We start from the raw sequence: 18,765 nt of genomic DNA on the forward strand, positions 1-18,765 counted from the left end.
GTGGGATAAGATTGCAGACCTGGGTTTCTAAAAGTTATCCTACAAAGTCAGCAAAGAGAAATGGAGCCCAAAAGTAAATAAAAGCTTCCCACACTTGGTCACAATCAGGGCTTATTTAGCCACACACCTGACTCTGAGAAGATGAACTGGTTACCCTACCTTCCTTCCGTGCTGTCACACATATCACAAGAAGAGTTTCTAATCACCTCTGCAAATACTGACAAATAAAGCTGACTGTTGACGTTTAACTCAGGATGGACTCCTGCCCTCTCGTGTGCTATAAAATAAATCAGGCCTGTCTCTGTTATGTCAGGGTCTAAGAGCATTCAGGTCTAAGAGCATTGAAACCATGACATTACTCAGTGCTGTGCTCAGTTTTTCTTTAACATTGGCAGTTGTTCAAACACAGTCTGTTATGGACAAGTCCTACACTGCTGCTGTCTATGAGCATAAATTAATCCCAAACCCCGACCCTCGCATCCCAATGTCCCGGTCTGCCGCCCTTCAGCACATGCAGAAAAACCTGGACATCTTTGAGGAGCAGGCTGCCAAGGCTGCTGAGCAGGTATGGAGATTAAAGGAGAGAGTTATCGATGTTTTTTCAGTTCAAGATAAAGTTTGACTTATTACTGACTTCATGAATAACAGCGCTGCCTATCTACTATCCATATAGAATGCTGGAAGACTGTTTTTATCATGTGTTACTAATAAACCTTGAGTGCAGTTTGGAGGAGGTTATGTGAAAAACTCCTCCCTCCACACTGTAATCTAATCACTAACATACCTGCAAAGCTGTATGGCTTCTCTCTTGCACCTTTGTATATACCCTTTGTGCTGCATGTATTCTGTTTTATTATTTATGTAGCCACTATATTTTTATATTTCTCTATTTCAAGGTTTATTTTGGTATTTTTGAATTTGGGACGATAACAGGTGGTTGCATTACATTCTGGAACCTGCACTTCTGAAAGTGGCTGCAAACTCTGGTGTCTCATATCTGGTGGTGGACAGCTCCTCTCTCTTCGATGCAGGACAGAAAGATATAGAAGATCTTTCATACCATCAGCAATAAGACTATATAATTCTACCATAAACAGATGAGACCCAGACAAATGAATTTCCCTTCAGGGATAAATAAAGTTATTGTATTGTATTGTATTGTATAAGGTATTTGGCAATAGTAGTTCCAGTAGCATCCAGTGGTTTTAAAGGAGCATTGCCACGTTAAATAAGACATGCTTGGGGAAGCTAAGCTATACAGTGTAGCAGATGGGTACAATTTCTCCATGTCATTTAGTGAGTTTGAGGTTAAAATGGGCCCAAAAAGCGGTGCTGGCTATTTTGTAAACCTTAAATTTTTCACCCATGAAGCTAAAGCTAGTCATTTCAGCCCAGTTTTCCAGTTCAACCGCAGAAACATTGTTTTCATAAAGTAAACATATGAAGCAGCAGTAATCCGTGTTCAGAGAAGGCTACACAAATTCAACCAAAGGTTGGCCTGACTGCAACGTCACAGCTCTCACTGTCAAACCCAGGGCCTGATCATGCGTGTCGGGAATGACAAAAGCCCTGGCCAAACTCCTTCCTTTGCAACATCCTACTTGTGAAAGATAGGTTTTTCCACTGTTGCCCAATCAAAACGAAATACAAACAAAAAACTGGACTTTGAAAACGAACTGTCCACAGCTTCACCCAGGACTCTAGAAGAAATGTTGTGCAAAACAAACTCACAGTTGTCACTGAAAAGATTACAGGACTGGAGGTAAAAAATATAAAAGAAAGTTTTAATATTCAGGGACTTGTTCATCTTCAGAGAGTCAGGTTTTCAAAACTTTGTTTAAGGCAATGGTTGTTATTTCTGAAAAGTTTGAGGTTTTACGTGGTAAATTAAAAAAAAAAAAAGGAAGTTGTTCCCAAAAAGTCATGACTGACAGTTTGTTTTCCATTTCTTTACATATTTTTACATCTTCATATGTACTCTGAGGGGTAGAGAGGCCTAAAAATATTCAATCTGCCAAAGGGGACCATCAGAAAAAGTCTGCGGACCGCTGTTGTAGTGTAACATAATCAGAGACAAGTCAAAGACGGCCCATGACCATAATTTAGCAACACTAGCATGTCAGGATTTTTCTGGCATGTTGTCTAGATTGACACTCGACGTGACGTCAACAGGAGAGCATTTGATCTTGTCTTAACATCAACATTTACCAGAGTGATGTTACACATGTCTCCATTTTCTCTCTTTCTTTGTTGATATACAGTATGTGTAGAGTGATTTTTGTTTTTTTTTTTTACATTTTATCACATTCATACCCCAGGTTTTTCTAAGGAGAGCCGTTCCATATTGTCCTCCACCTGATACATCAGGAAAGGTCCATAATTGTTTCTTGTTTTTTTCTTCTTGTCAGCACAAAAGACTGCTAGAATCACTCAGAGCATGTCTGTTGTAGCTATGATTGACACCTTTTGACCCGCCTCCCTGACAGCCTGTGAACTTGCATGCAGTTACAGCAACAGAATGCGATGAGCGGTCAGGATCATTCTCGTAGAGTGTCCAGGCTGTCAGCCAAGACGGAAGAAGATTTCTAATGAATAGTCTGATATGGCTCCATCGTGGAAGACCTAAAAAATGTGTAGTCTGAGCTGGCCTGTAGGCAGGGAACTCTGGATCGGGAGTGATGCAGACTGCAGGCATCTATAAGCTGCTATCCTTGATCAGAAAATTGCTTGAAGTGTTGTAACTAAGCTCCACTCATGACAACACTAGCTCTCATTGACATGGGTCTTTTTTCAGCGCTGGCTGCTGCCAATTCCTGTCACAAAATCACAAAGCTCCAAACAGGAAGTCAAAAGTGTAGAGTATCCGATACTTTCAAAACACAACACCATTCACACTCCTGATCATAAATCATCACTATATCATCATTACGTCCTGCAGTGAGAGCAAAGGGTCAGTGGGAGGTCAGTAAGTCACAGAGCTACAATTTTGCCACTGATGAAGAAAGGTTAATTTTTGAAGTAAAAAGCCAAAAAATTTTACATGAAACCCAAACCCTTAAATCAAACTTTAACCTCTTAACTTCCTAATGTATTAACCCTTGGTGGAAGCAATTATATCATGTACTAATGCTGAAATGAATGACAAATCAACTCCAGAAAGGTAAAATAATCCTATGTTGACATACTAATCCTGCTTAAACTTGCAGGTCTCCCATTATCAAGGTTGCGCTTTGTTGCATAGTGCTCTAGATACGCTTCCAGTAACCAGTCGGAGCAAAACCGTGGTGCTGCACAGCCCAGTCGTTGTTTGTGGAAATTGCGGGTGAGGCTCCAACTGTAGAAGTTCCTCTGTGTACTCAGGTTCACGAAAGTATCTCCTCCTATCCACTGTAAATGTTACATCATCACTTGAGTCAAAATCGTTCATTTAGTGTTGTTCAAATTAGTTTGTTGTTGTGTCCTCTGACAAATCCTGCAAACCCAAACGGCTGTTCAGATACACTGTGACAGAAGACGAGCGCGTACCTGGTAGCCGAAGCTCACATTGCAAATTAGTGCAAAACACAGAAGCTTTTTGGAAAAATAAAACACTTCCAAAATTTCCACTATAGTGTACAATTGAGCCCACATTGTGTTTTGGCCCATTTTTACCTTAAACTAATCTTACAATGCGGGGAAACTATACCTGTCTGTATAGCCTGGCTTCCACCTGTGTGACCTGTTTGAAGGGGCTAAAATCACAGTCAAAGGTGATTCTACTAAGTACTGACTTGTAAGTGGGTGAGTATTTATGCATCAATGTTGATTGTTTTTGTAAAAAAAAAAATGCTGAATATATAGACCATGATAAATTTATAAAACCAACAAAAGGGTAAAATATCCAAGGGGATGAATACAATTCATAGGCACTGTATATCTGGAGGTTGGCCAGGTATTTTTGAAGGTGGGCCACAGATACGTACACGTCCCAGCACAACTCCAACCTCATGCTGTTTTGTTGACTCTGCTGTTATGTTTGTTCTATCAGGGTGTCCAAATTCTGGTGTTTCCAGAAGTTGGTATTCATGGTTTCAACTTCAGCCGATCATCTATCTATAACTACCTCGAGAGGATTCCTGACCCCCAGCAAGAGAGCTGGAACCCCTGCACAGAGTCTGAAAAATACAACAACACTGAGGTGACCAGTCTTAACTTATTATGTTATGTTATGTATTGTTGTGCAGTAATTTTACAGAGAATTGTTTGCTTTTAACGGAGACTCTGTCTCCTGCCCAAGGACGACAGATGTAGATTAGCTAATAGCTAACTCTGGTACAGCTAAGTAGCTGTACATTGTCCCTGTCAAAATAAACAAATTAAAGTAAAACTGCCACTGTCATTCTTACATAACACACTGATTTAAGGCCAGATCAGACCACACAAACTGAGCCGGATGTTGACCACAGCGCGCCACTGAAGCCAGTCATCAAACAACAGGCCCATATGAAAGAAAGGCATGACAGACTCTATTGTAGTGTCACATAACCACACTACAGTGTCTTCTTCTTTTGATTTTTTTGTTGCACAATTTGACATGGTGCCATTGCAAAACACAAATAAAACTGAGTAGTCTGATCCCGCCCTCAGGTACACAACCAAGCTGCCTAGACTATTCACTTGTTGAACGCTGGTCAACTCACGTACCTAAGTCATATTTTCCTGTTTCACAGGTTCTCCAGAGGTTGAGCTGTATGGCCCGTCGTAACAACCTCTACCTGGTGGCCAACATGCCTGACCTACAGCCCTGTCCTCTGAGCACTGACCCCTCCTCTACCTGTCCCTTTGATGGACGCTGGCAGTTCAACACCAATGTGGTTTTCAGGTGAGGCAAAATACAGTCCAGCATGTGCATTAAGTCACAAATTCCTCATTTCAAAGAAATTTCTTTCACTTAGGTCAGATGGCCTCCTGGTGGCACGCTACCATAAATACAACCTTTACTATGAGGACTCCTTCGACACGCCACCACAGCCTGAGATCATCACATTTGACACGCCTTTTGCTGGGAGGTTCGGCCTTATCATATGCTACGACATCCTCTTCCACAATCCTACAATCGCCCTGGTGGAGAAGGTAAAAAGCACTCAAATTATGTAACCAATGTTTTGTTTTTCCTAACAGCATTCATTCACGTCCTCTTAGGGTGTGCGGCAGCTGATCTTTCCCACAGCCTGGTTTAACTCACCCCCTCTCCTCCACTCAGTCCAGTACCATCAAGCATTAAGCAGGATCACAAATGTCACCCTCCTATCTGCCAACCTTCGTAATGACAGATTTAACATGGGAGGAAGTGGTATCTACACACCTTTGTTTTCTACCTACCACCATGCACAGAGGGGGGAGCCAGAAGAGGGCAAGCTGCTGGTGGCCAGGGTGCCGGTGTTAGACCCTGAGTGGTTGGGACAGAAGGAAACCACACAGGAGAGGTTGACTGAGTCTACATCATCTCCAGCTGCAGAGTCTGGATTCTGTCAGACAGACAGCTGCTCTGATGCTTCCTCAGTCACTCCGTCCTCCAACACCTTCATTTCAACCATGATGCGTGACCCATTCACCTTTGTCCTCTTAAATGAGATGGAGGGTGATGCTAATGTGTGCAATGGCTCCTTTTGCTGCCACCTGCAGTACAAACGGTTTCCACATGGTAGCAGCAACGAGCTGTATGCACTGGGAGCATTTTCTGGATGGCACAGTAAAGGGAGACGCTACGCCCTGCAGGTATGGATGAGATCATTTTAAGATTTTAAATCTGCTTCATGAAACTCACATCACCTTAATCCCATCTCTGTTGCAGATTTGTGCACTCGTCCGTTGTGCAGGGTCAGACCCCAGCTCCTGTGGACAGAAAGTAGAAGAAGCAGAGTCGAAAATGGACTTCCTGTTGGAGGGGAAATTTGGGACCAAATATGTGTATCCATCAGTTCTGGCTAGCAGGATGGCTATGGAGGATCCAGAGCATTTTGATATAGCTGCAGATGGAAGAGTGAGCATGAAGCACTCCAACATGACTGGTGGGCTGGTGACTGCAAGTTTGTATGCACGGATGTATCATCTGGACAAGGACTGATGTGTGTTGGATTGAACAGAATTCAGTGATTTTTATTAGCGCTCTGTAAGTGTCTGAAGACTGAAGACACTAATTTCAGAAGATTATAAAGTGAAATCTTTCAATTCTTGCTTTATATACATCTGAAGTTGCCCAACAGTGCAGGGTTGTCATATTTTACACCATGTATTTTCAATGGGAGAACAATCTGGACCTCATGGTGGTCAATCTAGAACTCACAGTCTCTCACTGTGAAGCCAGGCTGTTGTAACTCATACAGAATGTGGTTTTGCATCGTTTTGCTGAAATAAATGGGGACATCTCTGAAAAAGACAAAGCCTGGATGGAAGTATATGTTTCGCCAAAACCTGTACGTACCTCTCAGTATTAATGGTGTGTTCACTGATAAAACCCTAAAAAGGCCCATGCATGTGTTTATTATCAAAAGACCTTTGTATAAACTAATAAATAACAGCTTTATCGTGGTTTTAGTCAGTATTTGCAAATCAAATTTTTGCAGCCTCAGAGCACACAAAGCCTCGCAGCCCCCAGTAGGATCTTTGACCCCCATGTTCTGGAGTGGCCGAGTCAAAGTCCAGACCTCAATCCAGCAGAGTATTTGTGGCTAGACTTGAAAAGGGCTGATCACACCTGATCAGAACTTGACAGAGCTTGAGCAATTTAAAAAAAATGGAGTAAAATTGCATTGTCCAGATGTGCAAGCCTGATTGAAATCTATCCACACAGACTGAGTGCTGTGATTGCAGCAAAAGGTGATTCAACTAAATACTGGCTTGAATGGGGTGAAAAGTTATGCAGTCACCTTACATATATTTTGTTTAATTGACATTACTTTGCACTTTGACATGAAAGAGGATTCCTTTCAAAAAAGAAAAAAGTAAAAAAAAGCAAAATTATATAGACCATGGTTGATTTTAAAAATCTATAATTAAAAGGGGTAAAACATCAAAGGGGGTGAATACTTTTTATAGGCACTGTATACAATAAAGATATTGTCAGGATAAGGGGTAGTGGGATAAGATTGCAGACCTGGGTTTCTAAAAGTTATCCTACAAAGTCAGCAAAGAGAAATGGAGCCCAAAAGTAAATAAAAGCTTCCCACACTTGGTCACAATCAGGGCTTATTTAGCCACACACCTGACTCTGAGAAGATGAACTGGTTACCCTACCTTCCTCCGTGCTGTCACACATATCACAAGAAGAGTTTCTAATCACCTCTGCAAATACTGACAAATAAAGCTGACTGTTGACTTTTAAGTAGGGTTGCCAACTGTCCCGTATTAGCCGAGACATCCCGTATACTGGACTAAATTGGTTTGTCCCATACAGGACGGTCTTTGTCCTGTATGTTGAACTGTTGACTGCTACTGCACTCTTACCACCCTATGCGCCGCATATAGCCCCCCCCCCCCACACACACACACACACACTATAGGCGCTCCAGTGCACGCCCCCTTGAGCACGCGGGTGTGTTCATTTGAATCGTGGCTCTTATAAGACTTACTTTAAAAAAAATCCTCCCAAGAAGCTCCATAAAGATGAAAACTGTCAGCAGTAGCCTAAAGACTGCAACAAGTCATACCAATAAATCCACACAAAGAAGACAGACTTTAACTGCCAAATTCAAATGAAAACTTATATATTATTACCGTCGGACAGAGGAACGTGCGTAAAAAAGCGCAGAGGGAGTCCGCTGACGGCGCGTACTCTTTAGTAAGTCCATAATACCTTCATAAAGGTGTGCTGTCTGGTGTTGAAGCTTCTAATGCTCTCGTTTTAACACATTTCTTTAGTCATTTCCTGCAGATGCTCTCCCATACTCGTAGTTGATGATGACTTTTGTGATGCGCATCATCATCAACGAGCCAAACACAAACGGATCACATCTTAAAATAATGTAAAATTGAGTAAAACTTATCCAAATAATAAAATAAAACTGTGATGTATCTGCATATCCCTCAGAAAGTAGGTAGTTGCACTCCTGGTCGTGGCACCGCCCACTAGTTACAAATTTCCGTCCCTTATTTGCTTGTGAGAAAGTTGGCAAGCATACTTTTAACTCAGGATGGACTCCTGCCCTCTCATGTGCTATAAAATAAATCAGGCCTGTCTCTGTCATGTCATTCAGGTCTAAGAGCAAAGAAACCATGACATTACTCAGTGCTGTGCTCAGTTTTTCTTTAACATTGGCTGTTGTTCAAACACAGCCTGTTATGGACAAGTCCTACATTGCTGCTGTCTATGAGCATAAATTAATCCCGAACCCAGAGCCTCGTGTCCCACTGTCCCGGTCTGCTGCCCTTCAGCACATGCAGAAAAACCTGGACATCTTTGAGGAGCAGGCTGCCAAGGCCGCTGAGCAGGTATGGAGATTAAAGGAGAGAGTTATCAATGTTTTTTCAGTTCAAGATAAAGTTTGACTTATTACTGACTTCATGAATAACAGCGCTGCCTATCTACTATCCATATAGAATGCTGGAAGACTGTTTTTATCATGTGTTACTAATAAACCCTGGGTGCAGTTTGGAGGAGGTTATGTGAAAAATACTCCTCCCTCCACACTGTAATCTAATCATTAACATACAGCTGCATGGCTTCTCTCTGGCACCTTTGTATATACCCTTTGTGCTGCATGTATTCTGTTTTATTATTTATATAGCCACTATATTTTTATATTGTTCTATTTCAAGGTGTATTTTGGTATTTTGGAATTTGGGTTGCATAAGGTACTTGGCAATAGTAGTTCCAGTAGCATCCAGTGGTTTTAAAGGAGCATTGCCACTTTAAATAGGACATGCCCGGGGAAGCTAAGCTATACAGTGTAGCAGATGGGTACAATTTCTCCACTTCATTTAGTGAGTTTGAGGTAAAAATGGGCCACAATAACAGTGCTGGCTCAATTGTACGCTATATCAAAAAATTTCGTAAACTTTAAATTTTTCACCCATGAAGCTAAAGCTAGTCATTTCAGCCCAGTTTTCCAGTTCAACCGCAGAAACATTGTTTTCATAAAGTAAACATATGACGCAGCAGTAATCCGTGTTCAGAGAAGGCTACACAAATTCAACCAAAGGTTGGCCTGACTGCAACGTCACAGCTCTCACTGTCAAACCCAGGGCCTGATCATGCGTGTCGGGAATGACAAAAGCCCTGGCCAAACTCCTTCCTTTTGCAACATCCTACTTGTGAAAGATAGGTTTTTCCACTGTTTCCCAATCAAAACAAAATACAAACAAAAAACTGGACTTTGAAAATGAACTGTCCACAGCTTCACCCAGGACTCTAGAAGAAATGTTGTGCAAAACACACTCACAGTTGTCACTGAAAAGATTACAGGACTGGAGGTAAAAAATCTAAAAGAAAGTTTTAATATTCAGGGACTTGTTCATCTTCAGAGAGTCAGGTTTTCAAAACTTTGTTTAAGGCGATGGTTGTTATTTCTGAAAAGTTTGAGGTTTTACGTGGTAAATTAAAAAAAAAAAAAAGAAGTTGTTCCCAAAAAGTCATGACTGACAGTTTGTTTTCCATTTCTTTACATATTTTTACACCTTCATATGTACTCTGAGGGGTAGAGAGGCCTGAAAATATTCAATCTGCCAAAGGGGACCATCAGAAAAAGTCTGCGGACCGCTGTTGTAGTGTAACATAATCAGAGACAAGTCAAAGACGGCCCATGACCATAATTTAGCAACACTAGCATGTCAGGATTTTTCTTGCATGTTGTCTAGATTGACACTCGACGTGACGTCAATAGGAGAGTATTTGATCTCATCTTAATATCACCATTTACCAGAGTGATGTTACACATGTCTCCATTCTCTCTCTTTCTTTGTTGATATACAGTATGTGTACAGTGATTTTTGTTTTTTTTACATTTTATCACATTCATACCCCAGGTTTTTCTAAGGAGAGCCGTTCCATACTGTCCTCCACCTGATACATCAGGAAAGGTCCATAATTGTTTCTTGTTTTTTTCTTCTTGTCAGCACAAAAGACTGCTAGAATCACTCAGAGCATGTCTGTGGGAGCTATGATTGACACCCTTTGACCCGCCTCCCTGACAGCCTGTGAACTCGCATGCAGTTACAGCGACAGAATGCGATGAGCAGTCAGGATCACTCTTGTAGTGTGTCCAGGCTGTCGGCCAAGATGGAAGAAGATTTCTAATGAATAGTCTGATATGGTTCCATCGTGGAAGACCTAAAAAATGTGTAGTCTGAGCTGGCCTGTAGGCAGGGAACTCTGGATGGGGAGTGATGCAGACAAAAGCTGCCACAAATGTTTTCACTAAGTAAACATATCAGTACTGACAAGCTACCATCTGTAGCTTGTCTAATTGTCAGCCATTTAAAGAAAAGAACAACAAGGCAAGTCAAGGCAAGTTTATTTATATAGCACCTTTCAGACACAAGGCAATTCAAAGTGCTTTACAGGTGCACAAGGGCTAACATAAACACGTATTTACATATGTGCATGAAATAATGATTAAAATGGTGTTTAAAGTGATGATAAAATAATTAAATTTAATTAGGAAAGAAAGGAAAAAGAAAAGTAAAACCCAAGGGGTTAAAATATTGATAACACCTGAACAGAGAACGATGCAGATCTGACAGATTGCTTCATTAAAATACTTGATTTTTCATTCAAATGCCATTGTAAACAGAAATGTTTTGAGCCCTGATTTGAATGCATTAATTGTTTTGACGCATCTCAGGGGCTCGGGCAGTTGGTTCTAGAGGCAGGGCGCGTAGTAACTAAAAGCTGCCTCAGCCTGTTTGGTTCTTGTCCTGGGTACAGTCAGGAGACCTGTCCCGGACGATCTGAGAGCTCTGGGCGCTTCATAAGGTACAAGAAGGTCTAGGAGGTATTTAGGCCCAAGGCCGTTTAAAGATTTAAACAGCCATAAACTTACTCGGATGACAAATTTCCATTCAGCTCTTCTGCTTGGGGTCAGTTTCTCCAGTTTATCTTCAGAAAGTTGAAGAAGATTTGGTAAAACACTGGTTTTCAGTAAGGCAGAGAACTCCGATGGGGACTGATGCAGACTGCAGGCGTCTATAAGCTGCTATCCTTGATCTGAAAATTGCTTGAAGTGTTGTAACTAAGCCCCACTCATGACAACAATAGACATGGGTCTATTGTCAGCGCCGGCTGCTGCCAATTCCTGTCAATCACAAAGCTCCAAACAGGAAGTCCAATGTGTAGAGTATCCGATACTTTCAAAACACAACACCATGCACACTCCTGATCATAAATCATCACTATATCATCATTACGTCCTGCAGCGAGAGCAAAGGGTCAGTGGGAGGTCAGTAGGTCACAGAGCTACAATTGTGCCAATGATGAGGAAAAGTTAACTTTTAAAGTAAAAAGCTACAAAATTTTACATGAAACGGTCATTGTACTTCATGGCAGATCCATTTCCTTGTTGAAACCAGACTGAAAAAAACAGGAGAAACTGTTGTTATTCTGTTTTTCCATTTTTGAACCAAAAGTGGGAAAAAAAGAAAAAACGGGTGTTTCAGTGTTTTCACTTCACAACATAACAAAAAAACAACATTTTAAAAAAGCGTCCTATTTTTTTTTTCCTTTTCAATTCCGTTATTTTGTTGTCTTCATTTGTTTTGACATGGAGGCTTTTATTTTGAAATGCTCACCTTTCCCAATGGTCACATGATTTCCTTTTCCTCAAGTATTTCATTAAATGAAGAAAACAAAATAACGGAATTGAAAAAAAAAAAACTGGACCCTTTTTTAAAACGTTGTTATTCATTTTTCAGTGTTTTTCATTTGTTGTCAAAAATGGGAAATCTACTTGTTTTTTTCCATTTTTGGTCAAAAATGGATATAAGGCTTGTTTTTTTTATGTTTTTTTCCATTTTTGGTCGAAAACGGAATAACAACAGTGTCTCCCATTTTTTCAGTCTGGTTTCAACCAGGATTGGATCTGCCAGAAAGTACACTGACCCGCTTCGTTGCCTAATGCTCTAGACACACAGTCGACCAGTCGACGCAAAACCGTGGTGCTGCGCAGCCCAGCCATTGTTTGTGGAAATTGCGGGTGAGGCTCCATCTGTAGAAGTTCCTCTGTGTACTCCGGGTCACGAAAGTATCTCCTCCTATCCACTGTAAATGTTACATCATCACTTGAGTCAAGATCGCTCATTTTAGTGTTGTTCAAATTTGTTTATTGTTGTGTCCTCTGACAAATCCTGCAGACCCAAACGGCTGTTCAGATACACTGTGACAGAAGATGAGCGCGTACCTGGTAGCCGAAGCTCACATTGCAAATTAGTGCAAAACACAGAAGCTTTCTGGAAAAATAAAACACTTCCAAAATTTCCACTACAGTGTACAATTGAGCCCACATTGTGTTTTGGCCCATTTTTACCTTAAACTAATCTTACAATGCCGGGAAACTATACCTGTCTGTATAGCCTGGCTTCCACCTGTGTGACCTGTTTGAAGGGGCTAAAATCACAGTCAAAGGTGATTCTACTAAGTACTAACTTGTAAGTGGGTGAGTATTTATACAATCAATGTTGATTGTTTTTGAAAAACAAAAATGCTGATTATATCACCCATGATTGATTTATAAAACCAACAAAAGGGTAAAAAATCCAAGGGGATGAGTACTTTTTACAGGCACTGTATATCTGGAGGTTGGCCAGGTATTTTTGAAGGTGGGCGACAGATAAGTACACGTCCCAGCACAACTCCAACCTCATGCTGTTTTGTTGACTCTGCTGTTATGTTTGTTCTATCAGGGTGTCCAAATCCTGGTGTTTCCAGAAGTTGGTAATATGTGTTTAAATTCGATTGGAAATTTTCCACATAACTGTCTGATAAGAAGAAAACCTGTGGAAGCGTGTCCTTGAATCTAGGGCTAAAACCCCGATGTCAAACACTTCTGGCTCCACCCCTGGTGGGCAGCAAATGAATTCATGTCCCAGCTTATCTCCAAAGTCATAACTTTATGTTGTCTCCTTTCTCTTCCTACCCCTGTCAGGGTGTCCAAATCCTGGTGTTTCCAGAGGATGGCATTCACGGTTTCAACTTCACCCGTTCATCCATCTACAACTACCTGGAGACCATTCCTGACCCCCAGCAAGAGCGCTGGAACCCCTGCACAGAGTCTGAAAAATACAACAACACTGAGGTGACCAGCCTTAACTTAAGGGACAAAACTGTCACTGTCATTCTTACATAACACACTGATTTAAGGCCAGATCAGACCACACAAACTGAGCTGGATGTTGACCTGACCGCGCCACTGAAGCCAATCATCAAACAACAGGCCCATATGAAAGAAAGGCATGACAGACTCTATTGTAGTGTCACATAACCACACTACAATGTCTTCTTCTCTTGATTTTTTGTTGCACAATTTGACATGGTGCCATTGCAAAACACAAATAAAACTGAGTAGCCTGATCCCACCCTCAGGTACCAAGCTGCCTAGACTATTCACTTGTTGAGCGCTGATCAATGCACGTACCTAAGTCATATTTTCCTATTTCACAGGTTCTCCAGAGGTTGAGCTGTATGGCCCGTCGTAACAACCTCTACCTGGTGGCCAACATGCCTGACCTGCAGCCCTGTCCTTTGAGCACCGACCCCTCCTCTACCTGTCCCTCTGATGGACGCTGGCAGTTCAACACCAACGTGGTTTTCAGGTGAGGCAAAATACAGTCCAGCATGTGCATTTAGTCATAAATTCATAATTTATGACCAACTTTTGTGAGTAAACATCCTCATGCTAAAACCAGCCTCAACACCTGGCTATAGTCAATGTATCCTTCCCAGAACATTGTGCTAAATGAGAACTTCAACTTACTCTGGGGGCATGGATCCTTTTTTAACAGAGACGGCATCCACCCCAGTCCTCTTGGCACCAGTGCATTATCAGCAAACATTTTCCACTGCATCTCCACCGTCAGACGTACATGACAGACCATCCCTGCAGCGTACCTGGACACAATACTCATCACTGACTTTAACTCTCCCTCTGTGTCACTGTCAACACCAGGAACAAACACTAGCTCTACCTACTGGTGTGCACAACCTGTTACAGCTAGTGATACGCTCCACAATCAGTTGAGCCCTAAAAATCATGATCTGAGCTCTCCATCCTCACGTACCTCTTCTGTATTTACTATTCCTGTGCATATCACCAATAATGCCAAGAGGCATCGCCAGCTCCTTCCCTGTAGAAGTTTTTATAATCATGATAATTTAATTTTAATTAAACCCACATCATTGTCATCTTTTAGTGTTCCCCCCTGTGACTCTGAGCAAACTTTACTCAACCCACAGGTTTTTAAATCAAGACCTGGCCTTGGTTTTATGCATTTAAATATAAGAAGTCTCTCTGCCCATCTTAAAAATAGAGAACCTCAAATTTCTTTTATCACAGACTGACCCTGATATCCTGGTGCTTACAGAAACATGGCTTAAAAAGAGTGTTGTTCAGGGAATGAGACAAGGCTTGGACTCTGGCTAGACGCTCTGGAAGAGCAGATGACTGGCTTACTTTTAGACAACCTAGAAACAAATGAGCATCCTCACTGCAAAAAGCAAAAGCAAATTATCATATGGAAATGTTGTTGAGCACTTCTTCAAATCCATCAAAATTCAGGAAAGCAGTTAATTCAAGTTAAAATAACTCCTCAAATACAATTCCTTCATACATTAAAAAAATGACTGCTTAATAGATAAAACTGCTGAAATCTGCCTTGCTTTTAATGAACACTTTGCTGCTGCTGGAAATCATTTTATTTATTTTTATTTATTTATTTGTGACGTGGGACAATGCACATTAATGCAATACATGTAAATGTGCCAGATTGTAGCCACAGGCTAATTTCCATCTGTAGTCCCCAGCAGGATGATGGTATATACAAGAAAAAAGTACATTAAAAATCTACATAAGAATCAGACAACACCAAAACAAGACAACATAGATGATAGAATAAAATACAAAGACCCAAATAAAACAATACTTAGCTTAGGATAGACCAGAGATAAATTGACCATTGCCTTTAAAGTGCATAAGGCAGACGATAAAGTTATTTAGTGCTAAAGTGCAAGTGTGCTGACATTTTGCACATAATCATGAGTGTGCTTAGAGGAGAAATTGCACATTGCCCTTGGCCTGGTTAGACAAAGTGCTAATATTATTGCACATAGCCCTATTGCACACTGCAGCCCGTCTCATCCTCTGCTGTGAGGGAGGCTCTTCTAGCTATCGATCATAGGAATCTGTTCAATCTCTCAATTAATACTGGAGTCATCCCTCAGGTCTGGAAAACAGCTCATGTTGTTCCTTTACATAAAGGTGGTGATAGAAATATTTGTGATAATTAACGACCAATCTCAAAACCATCCTGTCTTGCAAAAACCCTGGAGTCATTAATCAGTATTCAGCTCAAGTCATTCCTCTCAACAAACTGTATTTTAAGCCCACACCAGTCCGGTTTCAGAGTCAAGCACAGCACTGTATCTGCCATTACATTAGTTGTTAACAATATCCTATCTGCTATTGATAAATGGAAATTCTGTGCTGCTCTCTCTGTTGACCTCATTAAAGCATTTGATACCGTAGATCAGACTATTCTTCTGCAGAGGTTAAGTGATGTCGGTTTTGATGACACGTCTTTAAAATGGTTTCATGACTACCTGTCAAACAGGCAACAGTGTGAGTATGAGAAACGTTCGCTCTCGATATTTACCTCTATCAAAGGGGGTCCCTCAAGGTTCAGTCCTGGGTCCTGTACTCCTCACAATCTAACAGACTGTAATAGTCACCTTTACACTGATGACACAGTTCTTTACTGCACAACTGGCCGCTGACATACTGCAACAAGAGCCTCACAAACTACAAAATGCACTCTTCAATCTGAAATTAATTTTGAACCCAGATAAAACAAAATACATGCTTTTCACTTGATCCAGAGATCCTGCTGACAGTACTTCACACATTACAACTCTGGAAGGTCAAAATATAGAAAGAGTCACTCAGTAAAAATATATCTGTATCTGGCTGAATCAACAATTCAGATTCAAATCTCACATCAATTCACTTGTTACAAAATTAAGACAGAAATTAGGATATTTATACAGACAGAACTAATTTCCCTATTTCCTGTAGAAAACAAGTTATTGAAGCCACTTTTTTGTTAGTTTTAGAATATGGAGATGTGATCTACAGGCATGCTACAGTTAGCTCACTTAAACCACTAGACTCAGTGTATCATTCCGCCCTAAGATTCATTACTGGCGACAGGTACTCAACTCACCACTGCATCCTGCATTATCAGTTAGAGGAGACAGGCATTAGTTACTTTTAATTTGTATAGCTCTGTCTGGACATCTGCCGTTATACCTCACCTCTTTATTGAACATGTCCACTGGCCATCATCAAACTCATTCAAGTGACAGCATAATGCTTGAAGTTCCAAGAGTAAACACTGAAATTGGAGAAACATCTTTCAGCTTTTGTGCAGCCCACAGCTCAAATACTGTACAGCAAACACTAAAACTAAGTTCAGTTATTAACATAGGATGGTTTCAAAACATGATAAGGAACTACTATGTACATGTTTCTAACTGTTTTTAAACTGTGCTCCACTTATTCTCAAGTATCTATGCCTATTTGCATTTGTGTTCTTTCTCCTCGCTCATTTATTGTATTGCATATATTGTTTTAATGTACTCTCGACGTCATTGTAAATGAGAGCATGCTCTCCATGGCATCTCAAGATTAAATAAAGGTTGAATGAATGAATAATTTCATAGAATTTTCTTTCACTTAGATCAGATGGCCTCCTGGTGGCACGCTACCATAAATACAACCTTTTCTATGAGGACTCCTTCGACACACCACCGCAGCCTGAGATCATCACATTTGACACGCCTTTCGCTGGGAAGTTTGGCCTCATTATATGCTTTGACATCCTCTTCCACAATCCTACAATCACCCTGGTGGAGAAGGTAAAAAGCACTCAAATTCTGTAACCAATGTTTTGTTTTTCCTAACAGCATTCATTCACGTCCTCTTAGGGTGTGCGGCAGCTGATCTTTCCCACAGCCTGGTTTAACTCACCCCCTATCCTCCACTCGGTCCAATACCATCAATCATTAAGCAGGATCACAAATGTCACCCTCCTATCTGCCAACCTTCGTAATGACAGACTTGACATGGGAGGAAGTGGTATCTACACACCTTTGTTTTCTACCTACCACTACGCATGGAGAGGGGAGCCAGAGGAGGGCAAGCTGCTGGTGGCCAGGGTGCCGGTGTTAGACCCTGAGTGGTTGGGACAGAGGGAAACCACACAGGAAAGGATGACTGAGTCTACATCATCTCCGGCTGCAGAGTCTGGATTCTGTCAGACAGGCAGCTGCTCTGATGCTTCCTCAGTCCCTCCATCCTCCAACACTTTCACAACAACCATAATCTTTGACCCATTCACATTTGTCCTCTTAAATGAGATGGAGGGTGAAGCTAATGTGTGCAATGGCTCCTTTTGTTGCCACCTGCAGTACAAACGTTTTCCACATGGTGACAGCAATGGGCTCTATGCACTGGGAGCATTTGCTGGATGGCATAGCGGGGGGAGACACTTCGCCCTGCAGGTATGGATGAGATCATTTTAAGATTTTAAATCTGCTTTATGAAACTCACATCACCTTAATCCCATCTCTGTTGCAGATTTGTGCACTCGTCCGTTGTGCAGGGTCAGACGCCAGCTCCTGTGGACAGAAAGTAGAAGAAGCAGAGTCGCAAATGGACTTCCTGTTGGAGGGGAAATTTGGGACCAAATATGTGTATCCATCAGTTTTGGCTAGCAGGTTTGTTGTGGAGGATCCAGAGCATTTTGAAATAGCTGCAGATGGAAGAGTGAGCATGAAGCACTCCAACATGACTGGTGGACTACTTTCTGCAAGTCTGTATGGACGGCTTTATCATCTGGACAAGGACTGAATTATATCGAAATGCTGCTTAAGAAACAGCACATTTTCTGACCAGGACCGTCACACAGTGTAATTAATAGATAAATTCCTGCATTTATTGTGTAATTTCTTTCAAACATTTTACCAAAAACAGCTCTTCTGGCAAGTTAATGGCAAAAAAGCCATTAGTCATCAATGTCTCTCTGCCCATGGCACAAATTCACTGGGGATGACAGTGACAAAAATTAACATAATGTAACATTTTGTCTTATGAAAATGTAAAGAAAAAGTGGATGGATTTATGAATGAAAATTCAACCTGCAAAAGTTTGTTTTGTAATAGGAACTCCTGAGTGTAGTCACACCTGCTGCCTACTGCTTTATTAACTTAAAGGGATACTTTGAAATTTTTACAGTAGAGTTTTTTAAGGTACTTGGCTTTAGTAGTCGTGGCATTATCCTCCAGTGCAGTGGTGTCTGCTCTGACATTGTCAAACAGATGTACATATTGCTGCCATTGGGCCTAAACCTTGTACTACCAAAATCGCCCCTTTTCAGGGAATGAAGAGAAAACCTGTATCTTTCAATTCATTTAACACTGAATAGTAACAGAATTTTTTCTGAAACAATGCATGCTTTAAATTTGATTTTTTTGAAATAAAGAAGATCTGTTAAATTTTTAAGCAAAAAAAGTGAATTTTTTTT

The 18,765-nt window shown here is 41.1% G+C and overlaps 2 protein-coding genes across 2 annotated transcripts; both read left to right on the top strand.

Annotated features, from left to right (window-relative positions):
* The first annotated feature begins 300 nt into the window (after positions 1 to 300).
* Positions 301 to 6,522, top strand: LOC121523277 (biotinidase-like). The gene is made up of 6 exons (XM_041808085.1): positions 301 to 565; positions 4,028 to 4,177; positions 4,710 to 4,861; positions 4,935 to 5,112; positions 5,182 to 5,757; positions 5,834 to 6,522. The coding sequence occupies exons 1-6, from the start codon at positions 350 to 352 to the stop codon at positions 6,104 to 6,106; spliced, it is 1,545 nt and encodes a 514-aa protein (XP_041664019.1). The 5' UTR covers positions 301 to 349; the 3' UTR covers positions 6,107 to 6,522.
* A 1,697-nt stretch (positions 6,523 to 8,219) lies between these two features.
* LOC121524362 (biotinidase-like) lies at positions 8,220 to 18,739 on the top strand. The gene is made up of 6 exons (XM_041809720.1): positions 8,220 to 8,469; positions 13,116 to 13,265; positions 13,631 to 13,782; positions 16,921 to 17,098; positions 17,168 to 17,743; positions 17,820 to 18,739. The coding sequence occupies exons 1-6, from the start codon at positions 8,224 to 8,226 to the stop codon at positions 18,090 to 18,092; spliced, it is 1,575 nt and encodes a 524-aa protein (XP_041665654.1). The 5' UTR covers positions 8,220 to 8,223; the 3' UTR covers positions 18,093 to 18,739.
* Positions 18,740 to 18,765: the final 26 nt, after the last annotated feature.

Source organism: Cheilinus undulatus, linkage group 16, assembly GCF_018320785.1.
Source record: "Cheilinus undulatus linkage group 16, ASM1832078v1, whole genome shotgun sequence".
NCBI lineage: Eukaryota > Metazoa > Chordata > Actinopteri > Labriformes > Labridae > Cheilinus > Cheilinus undulatus.